The sequence below is a fragment of the Staurois parvus genome, unplaced genomic scaffold (assembly GCF_062004578.1).
Source record: "Staurois parvus isolate SC_StPar_1 unplaced genomic scaffold, SC_StPar_1.0 ptg002264l, whole genome shotgun sequence".
Taxonomy (NCBI): domain Eukaryota; kingdom Metazoa; phylum Chordata; class Amphibia; order Anura; family Ranidae; genus Staurois; species Staurois parvus.
In genome coordinates, this window is record NW_028320060.1 from 291362 (window position 1) to 312408 (window position 21047).

At 45.7% G+C, this 21047-nt stretch overlaps 1 protein-coding gene across 1 annotated transcript in view; it reads right to left on the reverse strand.

Moving 5' to 3' along the window:
- Positions 1–20824, reverse strand: part of ITFG1 (integrin alpha FG-GAP repeat containing 1) — a gene marked incomplete at its 5' end in the record, with an annotated part of 284615 nt that extends 263791 nt beyond the window's left edge. The window contains 2 exons of the mRNA XM_089665615.1: positions 7621–7705; positions 20763–20824. Of these exons, the coding sequence (XP_089521741.1) occupies positions 7621–7705; positions 20763–20824 (147 nt within the window). The remainder of the gene's footprint in view (positions 1–7620; positions 7706–20762) is intronic.
- Between the last annotated feature and the right edge of the window lie 223 nt (positions 20825–21047).

Below are 21047 nucleotides of genomic sequence, written 5' to 3' on the forward strand. Positions count from 1 at the left end.
TTTTAAAAGTCAGCAGCTACAGTTTTTGTAGCTGCTGGCTTTTATTTTTTGTTAGGTTGAGTGGAACTCCGCTTTAACCCCTTGCTCACCAGAGGATTTCCCCCCCCCCTTCCTGACCAGGCCATTTTTTGCGTTACGGGGCTGCGTTAATTTAACTGACAATTGCGCAGTCATGCAACACTGCACCCAAAATGAAGTTTATGTCCTTTTTTCCAGCAACTAGAGCTTTCTTTTGGTGGTATTTGATCACCTCTACGGTTTTTATTTTTGCGCTATAAACAAAAAAAGACCAACAATTTAAAAAAAAAAAAAAAATTTTTTTGACTTTTTGCTATTAAACACGTCCAGTAAAAAAAATTAAATAAAATTTCATCATAAATTTAGGCCAAAATGTATTCTGTTCCGTGTCTTTGCTAAAAAAAAATCCCAATACGTGTAAATTGGTGTACGTGTAAGTTAGAGCATCTACAAATGGCGGTATATATATTGGAATTTAAAAAAAAATGTTTTTTACACTGTGGCGGGCATTCTGACACTGGGGGGGAACTGAATTGGTGTTGCTGACATCCCCAGTGACACCAATACACTGATCAGTGCTAATAAAAAGCACTGACACTGTACTAATGGCACTGGGCAGGAAGGGGTTAACATCTGGGGCAATCAAAGGGCTAACTGTGTGCTGTTTTACTATGGGGGCTGTGTGTGTATATTTCACTGTAAGCACACTGCTTTGTATAGCTCTGCTATGCAGACACTGTATATAAGAAAAGACACAGAAGTATGGATTGCCTACAGTAATAAATGCATATAGAATGATCAAATAAGGTATCCGCAGCTGAAGTCATAAAAAAATCTGTTGGTAATTGTGACGGGAGTGACTTTGGGTGGGGGGCCCATGGAACACAGCCCCCTTTGGAGAGGTGGGGAGACCCCTGTCTCAGCTCCCCATATCCCTATTATGTGTAAGTCACCCTGTGCCTGTTAGGGGTACAAGGTGAAATGTCCTGCTATTGAGTACACATGTATAGGTGGGGTGTGGGGGTTGTTCATTGTTTACTGCCACATGGTCCCATTGTTCTATTGTGTCTTGCTTGGGAGCAAACTATTATGGGATGTATGTGTTTATGTGTATTGGCTTGGTGGGAGGTGTCTGCTGTGTTTCTCTTGTTACTAAATGTTTTGCCCCGCCCTGGATATATATCTTGTGTCTGTGTTAAAATAAAGCAGTTCATTTCCTGTTTTAATACAAATCTGGTGCTGTCTCGTCTTGTATGGTCAGCTAAGTAATCTAATGCAGTGTTTCTCGACCTTTTTTCAATCAAGGCACCCTTTAAAATTTTGACAGTCTTGAGGCACCCTTTAAAATTATGGACAGTCTTGAGGCACCCTTTAAAATTATGGATAGTCCCGAGGCACCCCATTCTAAAATGGGGTGCCTCCAGACTGTCCATCATTTTAAAAGGGTACCGCATTCTAAAATGTGAAAAACTATTCTAATAGCTTTATATAAAGCAGAAACATCCACACATGTAGGACACCCAACATCAGCGGTGATTTATTCTTCCAAAGGAAATGCACTTTTGCACTCTAACCCTAGGTTCACATATATGTGGCCGTGCGGGCCGCGTTTTGCACGGGCAGGAGAGCCCATTCATTTGAATGACTCCTGTGCCCGTGACACGCAGGGAAAGAAGTCCCTGCACTACTTTGGAAAACGCAGCCCGCACGGGAACCTCGGTTCCCAGTACGGTTGCGTTTCCCAGTGCGGGCGGCATGCCATTAGAACTAATGGCACCCGCCCATGGGTCCGCAATTCTCTGTGCGGGTGGTGCGGCTGCACAGATTTTCATGAGGATCTGCAGCAGCACCACCCGCAAAGATGTGAAACGGGGGTAAGTAGTATTCCAGTGTTTCTCTTCTCCCTCAGTTTTTCTCCATCACTGAGCTAATGTGACCCCAGCACTGATGGAGAGGGGCGGGGGAGGTTCAAACAAGGATGCTGTGCAGGCAGCTGACATCCTCCTTATCAACTGACGATGTCATTGGTTGTCAAGACGCCGACGGCTGGAAGGTCGTAATGGTGCACAATGAAAACTTGTGGCTTTGTGTAACTAAACAGCAGGCTTGATCCACCCGCTGGCTTGTATACAGGTTTTGGGCAATTTTTAGACCTTTAGCCAAGGCACCCCTGAAGAAACCTCAAGGCACCCCAGGGTGCCTGGGCACCTTGGTTGAGAAAGGCTTATCTAATGTGATGGATTCTTCAAAAACCAATAAGGAGACTCAGGAGGAGAAAGGCGATTCCAAGCTCGACATTTAAGGGAAATCTAAAAATTGACTATAACTCGGCTGTCTGCATCTACTGATAGTTGTGACATATGATTTGTATGGCGGTAATCTCTTCTTATACATTTTTCATTATCAGTCTAATTTGAATTTTCCAGGCTTGTGACAGGTTTACCGTATCCGTACCTTTCTAAATACACCTGGGAGTCAGAGCAGATCAGACCCTGCGAAATTAAATCAGGAGGGCTGGCTCGCCAAACATTGATTTTTTTTTCCCTTTTTCCCGCGTTACAGAAGGAGCGGCTTACAAGAACTTCATCATGTGCAGCAATAAAGCGGAGGCTGCACTTAATAACGCGCACAATCTATCAGCGCGGGTGACCTCAGCTATGTTCCCGTCATACTTGTCAAGGTTCAGATTAAAACAAGAGAGAGCTGGCACCCACTCCGGAATTGTTTCTTATAAGTCATTCGGCTTCATAACAACTTGAGGGCAGCAATAAAGAAAGAAAAAGCCATTTTTATAGCGGGAAACGCAGAGCGGCGAGGCGAGAAAGCCTCCGCAAATCCTCTGACACTTTCACCCTACTGAGAAAACACCTGGGGCCCCGCGCAAACCTCCCTGCTCCTGTGTGTTGGCGCTTTCAAAAGCAAGATTTGTTTCTCTTTCTGCAACTCTTAACAGCAATAAAGAAACATTATTTCAGTTAAAGCAGACCTTTCCCCTCCCTTTATGAAAATTCACATCAGAGCTCTGCATGCTGATGTGAAATCATCCAACGCTGTTTTGATATTTGTACTCACCGTAAAATCCTTTTCTCTTAGTTCTTTGAAGGACATAGCAGAGTTTTTGATCTTTGACTACTGGGTTATGGCACCACCTTCAGGAGTAGGATACAAGGCAGAAAAAAAAGGAAAGCACAACCTAGGAGAGGCTCCTGATGGTGGCCAAGCCCCCAACTGCAAAGGGCAGCTGTTTTCTTCCTAGTGTCCAGGAGTAAGGACCTAGGCTCCATACTAGGAATCTTAGTTCTCTTTTTTTTGCAGGGAAATCTTTTTTGTTTTTTTCCTTCAAGTCTTCTAGGCCTTCTATCAACAGCTAAGCAGGGTAACAGGCTAGATGATATAGATCCAGTAGTTACCCCCGGCTCAGACTACGAGCGCATCCAGGCTACTTGCTGGGTTGCTGCGACAACCCTATGTGGATGACGGGCAGCCTGTGAGAGTGTTCTTCAAAGGGGGTCATACCAGAGGAAGAAACTAAAAATAAATGAGACTTTGAATACTCCATTGGGATTCAAAATAGTCACAAACCGACAGTGCTCAGCATAAATGAGTACACCCCTTTTGAAATGTATCAATATCTCAGTGAACACAGGAACAACTAGAAAAGCTACAATTTCTGGGGAAATTGTGTGAAGTGTTCTTGCCTCCACCAGTGGTCTACAACTGGAGTGGGCGGAGTAACTGGGTGGAGTGGGCGGAGTAACTGTGAAAAGGTTTTGTCAGCTCCCCCTCTAGTTTTGAACATTCCACCATTCATTCCTATGGGACCAATTTCACCACAAAAACGGTGATATTTCGTGAACCATTCGGAAAAACGTTCCACAAAGTAATAGCACACCAATCGGGAACAATCTGCACGTTTCGGTATATTACTGTCTATGTATTGTAAAAACTGTGGGAGGAGTTAGGGTGGTAAATTTGGCTATAATAATAAGAATATATACGTGAGATAACAGTAAGTGGTCTTGCCATGCAAGAACAAATAATTTCCAAAATTTTGACAAAACTGCATAATATAGAACATTTGTTCAGCTCATTGTATGAAAGTAAGATTAATAATATAACTTGGATGACAAAATCATCCGTTTTACTCAAATTAGTTGATGCAAAAATGAATACACCCCACAACAAAAACTCCTCCATTTAACATTCTGTTTGACCTCCATGATTTGTAAGTGCAGCACCAAGTCTTCCAGGCATACAATGAACAAATTGGCGACATATTACAACATCGATCTTTTTCCATTCTTCAAGAATGACCTCGTTTAGAGCCTGGATGCTGGATGGAGAGTGAGGCTCAACTTGTCTCTTCAGAATTCCCCATAGATGTTGGATTGAGTTCGGATCAGGAGACATACTTGGCCACTGAATCACTTTCACGAGGTTCTTCTTCAGAAATGCAACAGTGGCTTTAGATGTGTGTTTTGGATCATTGTCGTGTTGGAAAAGTGCATGATGACCAAGGGCACGAAGTGATGGTAGCATCTTCTCTTTCAATATAGAGCAGCACACCTGTGAATTCATGATACCGTCAATGAAATGCAGCTCCCCGACACCGGCAGCACTCATGCAGCCCTACAGAAGGTCACTGCCACCACCATGTTCTACTGTAGGCATCATGCATTTTTCTTTGTACTCCTCACCTTTTTGACGCCATACAGTTTTGAAGCCTTCAGTTCCAAAAACATTTATCTTGGTCTCATCACTAGAGTCCCAGTAGTCTGTTTCTTTTTCAGCATGGGCCCTGGCACATTCTAGGTGGGCTTTTTTGTGCATGGGCTCTAGGAGACGCTTCCTTCATGGACGACCCCCATGCATGCCATTCCTCTGCAGAGTATTGTGTCACAGAAAAAAAAATCACCCCAGTTTGGTTTTCTACTTCTTTGGCTAACTGCAGTGAACATGCATTGCAATTTTCTTCAACCCTTCTCATCAAAAGATGCTCCTCTTGAGGTGTTAACTGCCATGGACAGCCTGGACGTCTCTGTGAGAAGGTTGCAGTTCCATCTTTGTTAAATTATTCTATCATTTTTGCTACAGTATTCGGACTGATAAGTAAAGCTTTGCTGATCTTCTTGTAGCTTTCACCTGTCTTGTGTAAAGAAATGATTGTCTTTCTCAGGCCTTGTGACATATTTCTTCCATGTGGTGCCACTGCTGACAGCATGAAATGGGAGGGATTTTCTTTGTTAAGTAACACCCTTTTATAATCACCAGTCTGCTGGACACCTGTTTAATGAATCAGACTCACCTGTAGTTGAATTCCTGTTAATTAGGATTTTGCTTAAAATTTAGCTTTGCTCCTAAGACTGCCATTGGAGTGTATTGATTTTTGCAACATGGTCTTGGATCAATTTGTTAGGAAAAATACTTTTTCTGTGTGTGTAAATGAACAAATCTTGTTTGCAATCAATGGCCGGCATTTGTAGGAGGATTTTGTAGTATAGTGTCCCATAGAAAATGTTGATTCTGAAAGGAAAGTAATGGTTTTCTGACAAATCTGTTGGGGTGTACTCATTTATGCTGAGCAGTGTATCTCATAAAAGACATTCTTTATTACAAATCTTACAAAAAGTCAATAGATAACTACAGAATTAAAAACAAGCAGGACTTTATCATATATAATAATCACATTGATGTGGGTAGGTCCCAGCGGTGTCACATATAGTGGTCAAGAACCTTTAGTGGTTTACCCCACTTAATCAGAACCTTATATGATCAAGCTTAACAAAGCTGTCCATCCATAGTTATAATGAGATATACCCTCCACAGTATGCGGACCACCCCATATTGTCCAGGGGGTATATAAGTGGATGCCTGCTTAGCCCATGGGAACACCCTGGGATGGCCCAGCCCCAAAACAAGAGGGGTAGAAAAATGCCTGCAAACAATGGAAATCTAATATACAATATATTGCCAAAATTATTGGGCCCCCTGCCTCTCCACGCACATGAACTGTAATGGCATCCCAGTCTTACTCCATAGGGTTCAATATTGGGTTGGCTCTGCCCTTTGCAGCTATAACAGCTTCAACTCTTCTGGGAAGGCCGTCCACAAGGTTTAGGAGGGTGTCTATGGGAAGGTTGGACCATTCTTCCAGAAGCACATTTGTCAGGTCAGGCACTGATGTCGGGGGAGGAGGCCTGGCTCGCAGTCTCCGCTCTAATTCATTCCAAAGGTGTTCTATGGGGTTGAGGTCGGGACTCTGTGCAGGCCAGTCAAGTTCCTCCACCCCAAACTGGCTCCTCCATGTCTTTATGGACCTTGCTTTGTGCACTGGTGCGCAGTCATGTTGGAACAGGAAGGGGCCATCCCCAAACTCTTCCCACAAAGTTGGGAGCATGAAATTGTCCAAAATGTCGCCTTAAGAGTTCCCTTCACTGGAACTAGGGGGCCAAGCCCAACCCCTGAAAAACAACCCCACACAATAATCCCCCTCCACCAAACTTTACACTTGGCACAATGCAGTCAGGCAAGTACCGTTCTGTTGGAAACCACCAAACCCAGACATGTCCATCAGATTGCCAGATAGAGAAGTGTGATTGGTCACTCCAGAGAACACTTCTCCACTACTCTAGAGTCCAGTGGCGGTGTGCTTTACACCACAGCACCCGATGCTTTGCATTGCACTTAGTGATGGAAGGATTGGATGCAGCTGCTCGGCCATGGAAACCCATTCCATGAAGCTCTCTACGCTCTGTTGTTGAGCTCATCTGAAGGCCACATCAAGTTTGGAGGTCTTTAGCTATTGACTCTGCAGACAGTTGGCGACATCTGCGCTTCATCATGGGCTGGCCCCGCTCTGTCATGTGACGTGGCCTACCACTTGGTGGCTGTTGTTCCCAGTTGCTTCCACTTTGTTATAATCCCACTAACAGTTGAGCGTGGAATATTTAGTAGCCAGGAAATGTCACGGATGGACTTATTGCACAGGTGGCCACCTATCACAGGACCACGCTTGGAGTCACTGAGCTCCTGAGAGCGACCCATTCTTTCACCAATGTTTGAAGAAGCAGTCTGCATGCCTAGGGGCTTGATTGTATACACCTGTGGCCATGGAGGGGATTGGAACACCTGAATCACATGATTTGTAGGAGTGTCCTAATACTTCTGGCAGTATAGTGTATGCTGTGCTTGCTTAAATTCATGCACTTGTGTAAATCCCTGAACGCAGCTTTAGCACACTTGCAGTGTTTACTGGACAATATTAAGAAATCTTTGAATATTGCCTGAAACTGCTCTTTGCATCATTGTTTAGGCCTTAGTCACATGGGTGTACTACAGCATACACCCATAGAGGGCTATGTTTACCTGTACGGGGGGTGCACAGGTGTTGTGTGCATCCCCACTCAGGCAGTCCCATGCATGTCAACCAGGATGCAGTAGCTGCGCGGACACAGACGCTGCTCCTAATTTGACATTCGTGTGGGTGCAGGGCCCCAAACACAGACAATGTGCGCTCAGGGCTGTACACCCGCGCAGACTGCGTACGCTGTAATACGTCCATGTGCATGAGGCCTTATGCAAGGGAATGAACTCTTAACGTACCAAAGTCAGCAAAGACGGACTGTCCGACCATCTTGGCATCTTTAGGCTTCGTAACGAGGGACGTGACTCCGGAGAAATTGCCTCCCTGTAATAAAGAAAAAAAGGATTTATTAGGAAGGAGAATTCTGAGGATAAACAAGCCTGTAATACAGAATGCTCTATCCGTCATAGTGAGCGAGTGAAAAACGATGTCCAGGAACCAATAACACACGCTGTGATCAAATGTCTACAAAATTATTTTATCCTTTGTGAAGGGAACATTGTTTTATGAAAGAAACTGACAAACTGAGCCACACTCAAATCGCCTAATTCATCACATATTGCATTAGTGACGACATCGTACATATTGCTGTAATATCGCTATCCTTGTATTGAGGAGGACCAGTCACCAGGCATTTCTAATAACATCAATTCCTACTATAGAATTGTTACTTCATCTCACATAGGTTACTTGATCTTAGCTGAGCCTCAAGTTACTACTGGAAGAGGGGAGAAGGGTGAACTGATCTTCTGATTCATTACTGGGAGGGAGAAGGGTGAGCTGATCTTCTGATTCATTACTGGAAGAGGGGAGAAGGGTGAGCTGATCTTCTGATTCATTACTGGAAGAGGGGAGAAGGATGACCTGATCTTCTGATTCATTACTGGAAGAGGGGAGAAGGGTGAGCTGATCTTCTGATTCATTAATGGAAGAGGGGAGAAGGGTGAGCTGATCTTCTGATTCATTACTGGAAGAGGGGAGAAGGGTGAGGTGATCTTTTGATTCATTACTGGAAGAGGGGGAGAAGGGTGAGCTGATCTTCTGATTCATTAATGGAAGAGGGGAGAAGGGTGACCTGATCGTCTGATTCATTACTGGAAGAGGGGAGAAGGGTGAGCTGATCTTCTGATTCATTAATGGAAGAGGGGAGAAGGGTGAGCTGATCTACTGATTCATTACTGGAAGAGGGGAGAAGGGTGACCTGATCTTCTGATTCATTACTGGAAGAGGGGAGAAGGGTGAGCTGATCTTCTGATTCATTACTGGAAGAGGGGAGAAGGATGAGCTGATCTTCTGATTCATTACTGGAAGAGGGGAGAAGGGTGAGGTGACCTTCTGATTCATTACTGGAAGAGGGGAGAAGGGTGAGGTGATCTTCTGATTCAATACTGGAAGAGGGGAGAAGGGTGGTGAGCTGATCTTCTGATTCATTACTGGGAGGGAGAAGGGTGAGCTGATCTTCTGATTCATTACTGGAAGAGGGGAGAAGGGTGGTGAGCTGATCTTCTGATTCATTACTGGAAGAGGGGAGAAGGGTGAGGTGATCTTCTGATTCATTACTGGAAGAGGGGAGAAGGGTGAGCTGATCTTCTGATTCATTACTGGAAGAGGGGAGAAGGGTGAGCTGATCTTCTGATTCATTACTGGGAGGGGGGAGAAGGGTGAGCTGATCTTCTGATTCATTACTGGGAGGGGGGAGAAGGGTGAGCTGATCTTCTGATTCATTACTGGAAGAGGGGAGAAGGGTGAGCTGATCTTCTGATTCATTACTGGAAGAGGGGAGAAGGGTGAGCTGATCTTCTGATTCACTAATGGAAGAGGGGAGAAGGGTGAGCTGATCTTCTGATTCATTACTGGAAGGGGGAGAAGGGTGAGCTGATCTTCTGATTCATTACTGAAAAAGGGGAGAAGGGTGACCTGATCTTCTGATTCATTACTGGAAGAGGGGAGAAGGGTGAGCTGATCTTCTGATTCATTAATGGAAGAGGGGAGAAGGGTGAGCTGATCTACTGATTCATTACTGGAAGAGGGGAGAAGGGTGACCTGATCTTCTGATTCATTACTGGAAGAGGGGAGAAGGGTGACCTGATCTTCTGATTCATTAATGGAAGAGGGGAGAAGGGTGAGCTGATCTTCTGATTCATTACTGGAAGAGGGGAGAAGGATGAGCTGATCTTCTGATTCATTACTGGGAGAGGGGAGAAGGGTGACCTGATCTTCTGATTCATTACTGGAAGAGGGGAGAAGGATGAGCTGATCTTCTGATTCATTACTGGGAGAGGGGAGAAGGGTGACCTGATCTTCTGATTCATTACTGGAAGAGGGGAGAAGGGTGACCTGATCTTCTGATTCATTAATGGAAGAGGGGAGAAGGGTGAGCTGATCTTCTGATTCATTACTGGGAGGGGGGAGCTGAGCTGCTGACTTACTGTTGGAATCCTCAAGGAATTCTGATATTTGCACAAAGCCTCCTAGGAGCCAGCCCACTGCTTGCATCAGGACTGAGGCTTCTTGAGAGGAGTACTGAGGCAGGGTGCTAGAATGTTTTCAGGAAGCTATGTACAGCACCCTGCCGGCCCCTCCTACCACCCATGATCTGTCTTCATTGCTCAAAGAAGCACAGAGACCCAGTGGTGACACCACTGAACATAAAATTAAGGTATTTAATGAAAATAAATAACTTTTAATAAAAAAACTGCATCAGCCTGTTGATGAGGAGGAAATGAAGAACCAGGGAAAGTAAAAAAATAAGCTGAATAAACCTCAGCTTTAAAAAGTAACTACACTTTTGTTGAGAAAAAAACTCCTCCCCCCCCCCCTCCGGGTGATCTCTGTATATTGCAGGAATTTTAACAAACATTGCAGCTTCCTACCTTTTGTTATTCTGAAGAAATAGCCATTTGTTTCAAGTTTGTCCATGTGCAATGTGAATGGGAGTGACTTTATAATTATCAATCAGCTGCTGCACCTGCAGGGCGCTAATGAGGAAAGTGGCAGGGTCTGCATCCCCTTTGATGTGATTTCCCTCTGGGAGTGGGAGTATCTCACCAAAAATAACATTTTGGTTGCAGGGGATGCCAAAATATGACATATTTTAGGGCAGACTTCTGCAAGCCAATCACACAAGCAGGAAATTACATTCTGGGGGACATTCTGTATACCATCTGCATACAGAATGCCTCCAGGTCGCCATATTGCATTTTACAGAAACTTACAGCAGCTGCAAATTGAAAAGGAAAGATTATTTGTAACAACATTCAATTACAATATGGCTTGTGTTGCCATTGTATATGTTGGTATTATTATCATTACTATTATTACTATACAGGATTTATATTACTATACAGGATTTATATTACTATACAGGATTTATATTATTATTATTATTACTATACAGGATTTATATTATTATTATTATACAGGATTTATATTACTATACAGGATTTATATTATTATTATTATTATTATTATTATACAGGATTTATATTATTATACAGGATTTATATTATTATTATTATTATACAGGATTTATATTATTACTATACAGGATTTATATTATTATTATTATACAGGATTTATATTATTACTATACAGGATTTATATTATTATTATTATTATTATACAGGATTTATGGCACCAACAGTTTGCTCAGCACTTTACAATATAACGGGAGACAATACAGCAACAATACAGTTCAATACAAGAGGGATAGGAGGGCCTGAATCTGGGAGCTTACAATCTAAGAGGGATAGGAGGGCCCTGATCCTCGGAGCTTACAATCTAAGAGGGATAGGAGGGCCCTGATCCTCAGAGCTTACAATCTAAGAGGGATAGGAGGGCCCTGATCCTCGGAGCTTACAATCTAAGAGGGATAGGAGGGCCCTGATCCTCGGAGCTTACAATCTGGTATTTTTTTATTTGCTATTTCTCTTATCCCACCAAAATTGGAGTTACTGTTTAAACGTTTCATGAGAAATACACTGGGCTGCCATTGCTGACCACCTTCAGAAAATGCCAGTTGCCTGGCTGCGACACCGTTAGGATTCACCAGATGTGTAATCATAATACACATTTGTGTATAAAGTTGTCAGCCGGAGGTCCCCTTAATGATGTAAACAGCCTGGTCCAGTCAGAGAGATCCCTTTCCCCTGGGTCATTTGCAGCACCTCAGCCGTCCTCCAGAATGGGCTCTGTAGTTGTATCAGCTCATAAAGAGCCAAAAAGAAGGATGACCATAGTGTAGTATGTTCAAAAAATATTTGTTTATTTCAGGTATGGTGAACAAAGCAAAAAAAAAAAAAAAACCCACACACTGACCATATGTGTATTAAAGATGGCCGCCGGACCAACGTCGTGGTCTCGACGGCGTGATGTCACTGCGTACGGTTCCTTTTTTGAACATACTACACTATGGTCATCCTTCTTTTTGGCTCTTCATGAGCTGATACAACTACAAAGCCCATTCTGGAGGATGGCTGAGGCTATACACAAATGAATATTATGATTACACATCTGGTGAGTGCGCAATCTTACCATATTCTTGGCACATCACCTGAATGATCATTAGAAGTATACGGAGCACTTACCAGAGACCATTTTGGATGGATCTTCACAATTAATATTTTGTGGCCATTTACCGTATTTTTCGCTCCATAAGATGCACTTTTTTCCCCCCAAAAAAGGGGGGAAAATGTCAGTGCGTCTTATGGAGCGAATATAAAGCGGCCGGTCCGGTATTTCTGCCGCCACCATGTCAGAATACCGGGCCGGCCGCTCAGCTGTTCTCTCCTGCAGGACCTTACCTGTTCCTCGCTCCATCGCTGCACAGTCTTCCCGCGCCGGCTTCTGTGACAGCCGGGTGCCCACTGCGCATGTGCTGCGCTTTGTGAATGGTCCGGTGTTTTCTGGGACACATGACAGGTCCCAGAAGGTGCCGGGCCATTCACAAAGCGCAGCACATGCGCAGTGGGCACCTGGCTGTCACAGAAGCCGGCCCGGGAAGAAGAGGGAAGGACAACTCCGCGGAAGTGGGAGCGGGTACCTGTCAAATTCAGGTACCCGCTCCCCCTCCCTCCCCAAAGGTCAGCAGTCTCTGGTCATCTCCTGCACTGTCTGCAGTCTCTGGTCATCTCCTGCACTGTCTGCAGTCTCTGGTCATCCCCTGCACTGTCTGCAGTCTCTGGTCATCCCCTGCACTGTCTGCAGTCTCTGGTCATCCCCTGCACTGTCTGCAGTCTCTGGTCATTCCCTGCACTGTCTGCAGTCTCTGGTCATTCCCTGCACTGTCTGCAGTCTCTGGTCATCCCCTGCACTGTCTGCAGTCTCTGGTCATCCCCTGCACTGTCTGCAGTCTCTGGTCATTCCCTGCACTGTCTGCAGTCTCTGGTCATTCCCTGCACTGTCTGCAGTCTCTGGTCATCCCCTGCACTGTCTGCAGTCTCTGGTCATCCCCTGCACTGTCTACAGTCTCTGGTCATTCCCTGCACTGTCTGCAGTCTCTGGTCATTCCCTGCACTGTCTGCAGTCTCTGGTAATTTCCTGCACTGTCTGCAGTCTCTGGTCATCTCCTGCACTGTGTCCGCAGTCTCTGGTCATCCCCTGCACTGTCTACAGTCTCTGGTCATCCCCTGCACTGTCTGCAGTCTCTGGTCATCCCCTGCACTGTCTGCAGTCTCTGGTCATCTCCTGCACTGTGTCCGCAGTCTCTGGTCATCTCCTGTACTGTGTCCGCAGTCTCTGGTCATCTCCTGTACTGTGTCCGCAGTCTCTGGTCATCTCCTGTACTGTGTCCACAGTCTCTGGTCATCTCCTGTACTGTGTCCGCAGTCTCTGGTCATCTCCTGTACTGTGTCCGCAGTCTCTGGTCATCTCCTGTATTGTGTCCGCAGTCTCTGGTCATCCCCTGTACTGTGTCTGCAGTCCATTGGTTCAGAATATTTTTTTTATTGTTTTTCGCCTCTAAAACCTAGGTGCGTCTTATGGAGCGAAAAATACGGTATATGTCATAGATTGTCGCGTGGATTCATTAGCCCCATTACATGCTCACGATTGTCACTTGAGTAGCACTTTATCGTGGATATTTAATTAACACTTTATTTGCACTTTGTTACCTGATATGAGTATGCCATTAATCGTTTGATTTTATACATCATTTTATACATATTTATTGCATATGGTGCATTATAGTGATTTACTCTGGTATTTTATTTTAGCGCTGCACCTATATTTATCTGATTACTTTGGAGGTTGATTTTGGTTTCCTTTTCTGGTGCAATAGCAGCTTACAGTTTTAGCGTTCGCTTTTCTGCTTTTATATTAACTCTGATGTTAGTATTACCAAGGAAAATGTATGCAAATCAGCAGTTCTGACTTCTTTCACCGAATATTTGACCCCTGGGTAGTTGCCCATGGCCATAGCCAGAGTATATCAGGCCCACATTTCCATAGAAGGTCAGAACTGACAGGCCTCCATATTTCTCTCCAGACAGATTTCCTTTAAACAAACATTTTAATGCACTCCATTTCCAGTTTCCTATCGATAGCCTCCTTTTACCGCCATGCCTCCTAGGGCTCTTTGGCAAGAAAAACATCTCTTTGATGGAGAGATTAAGCTGTCTAGCAGCAATAAAAGGGTTATATAATCAGGCTCACTTGAGTTTTACACATCTCAATGTGTTCCTCTTTACCTAGCCCTGATTAATGTGAATGCAATCAGAAAGTCTCTGCAGGGAAACATGTTGCCATTAGTGTAAAAAGATGAAGAGGGCCTGAGATGAAAAAAACATGCAGCGGAATATTAAACGCAGCCGAGCCTGCGAAGGAGAAACGCTTTGAGTGTGAATATATCGGCATCCTGGCACATCCTCCATCCAGCAGCTGACGGGCTCAGCAGGGCCTTGCGGAGGGCACGCATTAGGGCAGAGTGATTGCTTTAATAGTGAGTCACGAAAATCTACATGAGAAGCAATTAAGTTAAATTTACTATTTATTCCCGCGTTACCAATGGCAAGGTTTCTCCACAGTCGCAATTTGTATCCAGCTGAAGGTGCAAACCCCTTAAATGTCACACAAGCATAGAAAAAAAAAAAAAAAAAAGTCTCAAAAAAAGGAAATAAATCTAAATCAGATCCATAACATGATATGTGAATGCAAAGCCAAAGGCGGATATTAAAGTCTGTTTAAAGTTCGAGAAATAAATGCAGTCAGACCATTTTCGTAGCTTTACCTGCACTTTCCTTTTCAAACAGTTGCGCAGGGTGTTTAAATACGACTTTGCAGTCCAAAAGGTAACAGAGGGGGACCCAGTGAACTCAGAAGTCAGCACTCAATAACAAACTTGCTAACCACTTCAAGTCCGGACACTTTCCCCCCCTTCCAGTCCGGACACTTTCCACCCTTCCAGTCCGGACACTTTCCCCCCCCCCTTACTAACCGGACACTTTCCCCCCCTTCCAGTCCGGACACTTTCCCCCCCCCCCTTACTAACCGGACACTTTCCCCCCCTTCCAGTCCGGACACTTTCCCCCCCTTCCAGTCCGGACACTTTCCCCCCCTTCCAGTCCGGACACTTTCCCCCCCCCCTTACTAACCGGACACTTTCCCCCCCTTCCAGTTCGGACACTTTCACCCCCTTCCAGTCCGGACACTTTCCCCCCCCTTCCAGTCCGGACACTTTCCCCCCCTCCCAGTCCGGACACTCCCCCCCCCTTCCAGTCCGGACACTCCCCCCCCTTCCAGTCCGGACACTTTCCCCCCCCTTCCAGTCCGGACACTTTCCCCCCCTTCCAGTCCGGACACTTTCCCCCCCTTCCTGTCCAGACACTTTTCCCCCCCTTCCAGTCCGGACACTTTTACCCCCTTCCAGTCCAGACACTTTCACCCCCTTCCTGTCCAGACACTTTCCCCCCCCTTCCAGTCCGGACACTTTCCCCCCCTTTGGTCCGGACACTTCCCCCCCCCTTTTAGTCCGGACACTTCCCCCCCCCTTTTAGTCCGGACACTTTCCCCCCCCTTCCAGTCCGGACACTTTCCCCCCCCTTCCAGTCCGGACACTTTCCCCCCCCTTCCAGTCCGGACACTTTCCTCCCTTCCAGTCCGGACACTTTCACCCCCTTCCAGTCCGGACACTTTCCCCCCCTTCCAGTCCGGACACTTTCCCCCCCTTCCAGTCCGGACACTTTCCTCCCTTCCAGTCCGGACACTTTCACCCCCTTCCAGTCCGGACACTTTCACCCCCTTCCAGTCCGGACACTTTCCCCCCCCTTCCAGTCCGGACACTTTCCTCCCTTCCAGTCCGGACACTTTCACCCCCTTCCAGTCCGGACACTTTCACCCCCTTCCAGTCCGGACACTTTCACCCCCTTCCAGTCCGGACACTTTCCCCCCCTTCCAGACCGGACACTTTCACCCCCTTCCAGTCCGGACACTTTCACCCCCTTCCTGTCCAGGCCAATTTTCAGCTTTCAGCACTATCACACTTTGAATGATAATTGCGCGGTCATGCAACACTGTACCCATATGATATTTTTAGCATTTTTTTGAGACAGATAAAGCTTTATTTTGGTGGTCTTTATTCACCGCTGGGATTTTTATTTTTTTTGCTATGTAGATGAAAAAGTCCAAAAATTTTGAAAAAAGTGTTTTTCTTTTAAAATTTAGCAAATATATATTTCATCATAAATCTTGGCCAAAATGTATTCAGTTATATTTTTAGTAAAAAAAAAAAACCCAAATTAGTTTATAACCAAAAATTATAATTTAAAAAACTTTTTTACATTTTTATTTTTTATATTATTATTTATGGGGTTTTTTTTTTCCATACGGTCACCCTAGCAGTACAGTGTCACCATGTGGGGGGGTGATGTTTTTTTTTTTTTTTTGCACGGATTGCTTTTACACCCATAAAGGATGTAAAAGCAATCATTTCTCCTCTCTGGCTGCATTCTTGCAGCCATTGAGAAATGCTGTGTGAGCTGTGATTGGTCACAGCTTGTCACATGATACAAGGCTGGTGTGAATAGCTTTGTACCATGTGACCTCTGTGATCATTCACAGATTTCACATGTAGTAAGCAATGATGCCAGAAGTGACATCTTAATTACTACTCTGCATGTGATCACTGATTGGCCAATCAATGATCACATGATCGGGCCTCACACAGAGGTCCCATACAACGATCGGTGTTCCACTGTGTCCGGAGGACACAGCGGGCACCGGATAGCGGTGCTGCGTGCTCCCAGGGAGTGCGCACAGCTTGAAAATGCGGGTGCCGTTTATGAACGACAACCCGCCCCTGGACTGCCACCATCCTGCCGTTTATAAACAGCGGCCGGACGGCAAGTGGTTAAGATGAGCCCTCTTTTCTTCATTGCAATACATGCCTTTGTGAAGATCCTTGTGCTGAGGGGTGTGGTAGTTACTCAGCTTTGCCAACACAGTGTAGTGCAGAGTGAGCACATAAAGTGCACGTAGCATGTTTGTAATAATGGCAACACCCGTGCAAGAGCGATATGCACGATGATGTCAAGAAATAGGCTCCTCCCTACATGTTTCTTGGCAACCCATGTCTACAGGAGCTTGACAAAGGAGCGCGCTTCCACCCTTAGAGGTTAGCGCATGCTCTGAAACGCGTTGCTATGCATGCTGGTCCCTGACGTCATCACGCTGACGTCGCGCCTCAACGTGCATTTCAGACGCCATCTTCAGGAGTCTCCTGTGACGGGAGTCACTTTGGGTGGGGGACCCATGGAACACAGCTCACTTTCGAGAGGTGAGGAGACCTCTGTCTCAGCTCCCCATATCCCTCTTATGTGTAAGTCACCCTGTGTCTCTTAGGGGCACAGGGTGACTAATGGACGCTAAGAATGCAGTTGGAATTACTTCAGATATGACAGTAATATTTATCAGCTATATGAAGACTATTCCTGGTTGTTGATTCTAACTAGACATGTGAATTGAAGGAGCCGGACCGTCTGCTCCTCCAATTCATCCAACCATTGTCTAGGTGTGAATTCCCATTCACCTTTTGTTTGGATCACCCAGATAGCAACCCTAATTAACTTACTGTTTAGAGTGTTAAGTCTGTTTCTGTATATAGCTGCCTTTGCATATGATCATGTGATCAGTCTCAGCGTGTATTGTATAAAAATCCTGTTTGCATTTAAAATAAAGAGTTCCATGTTTATACAGACTGGTGGTGTCAGGGACCGCCGCGGCACCTCCCCCGGCGCACGCGCATTAGCGGCGGCTCACGCCGGGACGCAAGCACCAGGTCCCGGCGGGCCGCGGCTGACAGGACGCCGCACATGCGCAGTAGGAGCCGCGGGCACGCCTTGGGCGGCCAATGACAGCCCGGGGGCGCGACCTGGGCAGCCAATGACAGTGCAGGGCGCGATATATAAAGATGCCCTGTACTGTCACAGATTGCCGCAAGGTCTATCTGTGATCCTGAGTTCCTGAACCTGTGATATTGACCTTGATTGCCCTGACTACGCTCCCTTCTCCTGTGTTTGACCCGGATTGTCCTGACTACTCTGCCTTCTCCCCTCCTGACTCCCGGCTTGTTTGACCTATCTGCGGACTGACTTATCCTGCTGACCCTGCGTGTGACCTGACTACTCTCCGCCTGCCGATTCTGTACCTCGCTTACCCCACGGGACCACTGCTCGTGATCCATCCTGCTAGGTCCTGTCGGCCTCCTCACATCTGGCTCTCCCAGTACCTATACATCCCCGGAGGTTCTCACTGCCACTGGTGGGCCTGCTCAGAGGTCGTGACCTGGTCCTGGTCTGTCACAAGTCCATCCCCACCATCAGGGGCCCTCGTGAAAGCACAGACCGGGACTTAGACTCCACGCTTTGGGTAGGTCTGTCAAGTGGGCAGCCAGAGGCACCACCTGGCGGATCATAACAGGTGGCGTCTAGTCTTGTTTGGTCAGCGGTGGTGTCCGTGGATCTGAGTTCAGACATGAAAGCGGGAGTCTAACGGAAATACCCTAGTGCAGTCGGGGTCTGGTTCCGTTACATCTCCACATGCCGACCGCCTCTTTTCTCCTGTCAAAGCCAGGACACAGCCATTCCTCTACCTCCATGAGACTGCACCTCATCAGCTTGTTATACTACGAATATATGTGAGTTGTTTTACATTTGATACTTATTAAAAGTGGTTCGTACTGCACTTAGAGGCGCTTCTTTTCTTTTCCATTTACACAGAGATCTGCTACACTACTATAGGAAGCTTGCCCTAGTGCCCCATGGACCTTTCTGCAGCCCTAATCATTGGACTTTATGGACTATTCTTTAACTAATTTGCATGGTGTCAGTTTTTGCGCTAATTGTATTTGTCTTTTTTCTTGCATGTCTTCAGGGGACCTGGTCCCCTGAAGAAGTGGGTTGCCACGAAACGTGTAGGGCAGAGCCTATTTTGTGATGTCATCACGCACACCGTGGGTTCCGCAATTATTAATAATTCCAGGGGTGCCGCAATTATTACATGCCTGTTTGTGAGTACCGCATAAGTATATTTGTCAGGAATGGACTGGCCAGCAATGGTGGGACTCGCCTGCCTTATGGGCTGCAGTACCAGGGCTGGCCAGCGGGTGCTCCCAGCAATCAGAGACTCAACCTTGCAGCCAGCCAAACACCTGAAACTGCTTATACTGGTGTATTTAAGGGATGGCCAGACCTGCAGACTCTGCCTTGGTGTGTGTTTTTCCTGGGCCCTATATCTTGTTCCTGCATCCTGTTCCTGTTTCTGTCTTGTTGCTGACCCTGCCTGATCTGGACCTCTGCTGACTTCTCCTGCTCTGACCCCGACTCGTTCCTGACCATCCCTCTGCCTGACCCTCTGTACCACGCTGCCCGCTACCTGCTGAACCTGGCTTGTGACCCCGACCATTCTCCGCTTGCTCCCCCTGTACCTACCTGCCCGATTGATATTGACCCGGCCTGCCTGACGACGCTTGCATTGTATGTACTGTCATCTGTGGGTGGTTGGTTTGGTTTGTTTGCACTGTGTTATGTTTTAGTATTGCACTGCGTTTATGTTTGTATTGTTAGTGTTAATAAATTATATTGTTTATAACATATCTGAAGTCTGCGTTTCCCTGCGTCAGTCACACACCTCTGGTCATACCCGGGGAGCCCTGACAATATTACAGTTGTTTTGTGGAAGATATTGGGGCATGGTTTTGTTTTTTTATTTTTTTTATCAATGACACTGATGCTGTTCTTATGGATGAGACTGTGAGAAGCGGAGGTCATCTGTAGTATCATCAAGAGGAGATCCATCAGATTCGGAGGTGTTGTGTTTGGGAAGAGTATAGAACCCAACTGGTTTAACCTCCTTTAGTGTGGGGGCAATTTTTTGGTAAGGTGGTGGTTTCTCATTCTGAGGTGCGGTCCAGTATTCCATCACAGCATCGGTGGCACAATAATGGATGGACTTTATGACATGTATCTGTTATGTACTTTTGGTTTTTAATTTAATCAAGATCTGGACATTCATGCACTTTATTTTTAATGCACTGGTACCTTGGGGGATTATGAACTATGATATATGGATTGATGGATATACCAGGAGGATCATGACAGCAGTTATAATCCTGGTAGGGCCAGCAAATCTTTTATGTAAAAGTAATCTGAGTGGCCATAAAGCCGCTAGATGACTTTTACAGGTTGTAGAAGAAGGTCCCCCACTGCCTCCGCAGCTGCCTTCACTGGGCTCTCCAGTCCCATCAGGGAGCCCAGTAAGGATGCAACAGGAGGCATCCGGTTCCTGAGGACACAGTAAGAGGAATGGATGTTGTTCCTCCTACCTTGTGATGTCTAAAACCGGAAACGATGAGGATTTCATCACTTTCATGTAAACAAGCCGTTATCGGCTTGTGAAAGCATCTGATCAAACCGACCTCAGCTTGATCTGATGCTTTGGAGGCCAGAGGAAAGGTCTGAGGTTGTTTCTGTTTTTCAACAGAAAAGTTCTCTTGCAGCTACAGGGATGAGACAAACCATTTACCACTGACAAGGGTGCTTACAATGATTAGCTTATATTTAACTGTCTGCTGTAACTGCTTATAAAGTGTTATCTGGAGTTTGGCTTCAGTTTGTTAGTGTATCTATGTCTGTTAGTACATCTAACACTCCCTTCCGCCAAGACTGACAATGCTATTGTTCAAAGATGCCCCCTGTGCTCCTTTGTCCAGAGTGGGGCCGCTCTAATACAGAAGGTGTGTTACTGGCTGGATTGGAGAAAAAGGATCCTGGAAAAAAAAATTAATGCAGCCACCATATCTAATGATTGTTAAGCTGCTATATATTACATTTTTGGTTTGGGGTTTAATACCGATTTCATTTTAAGCAATCCATTTCAATCTGTTTCTTACCTGGTTTTCCCAAGTCTCAAACTGAATGTCTTTGTTGCTTGCCAGCGTTGTGAGGAAGAGATCTACGGCAGGAAAATAAAATGATATGCCATTGAAACCATAAATATAAAAATCTGATCATAAATATCCCCACATACAAAACATGTAACAATGACAGATTATGTAGAGAACAGCAGAAAACCTTGAAGTGTTACTAAACCACGCACCCGGCATTCACTATATCCACTCTCCCCGCACCCGGCATTCACTATATCCGCTCTCCCCGGACCCTGCATTCACTATATC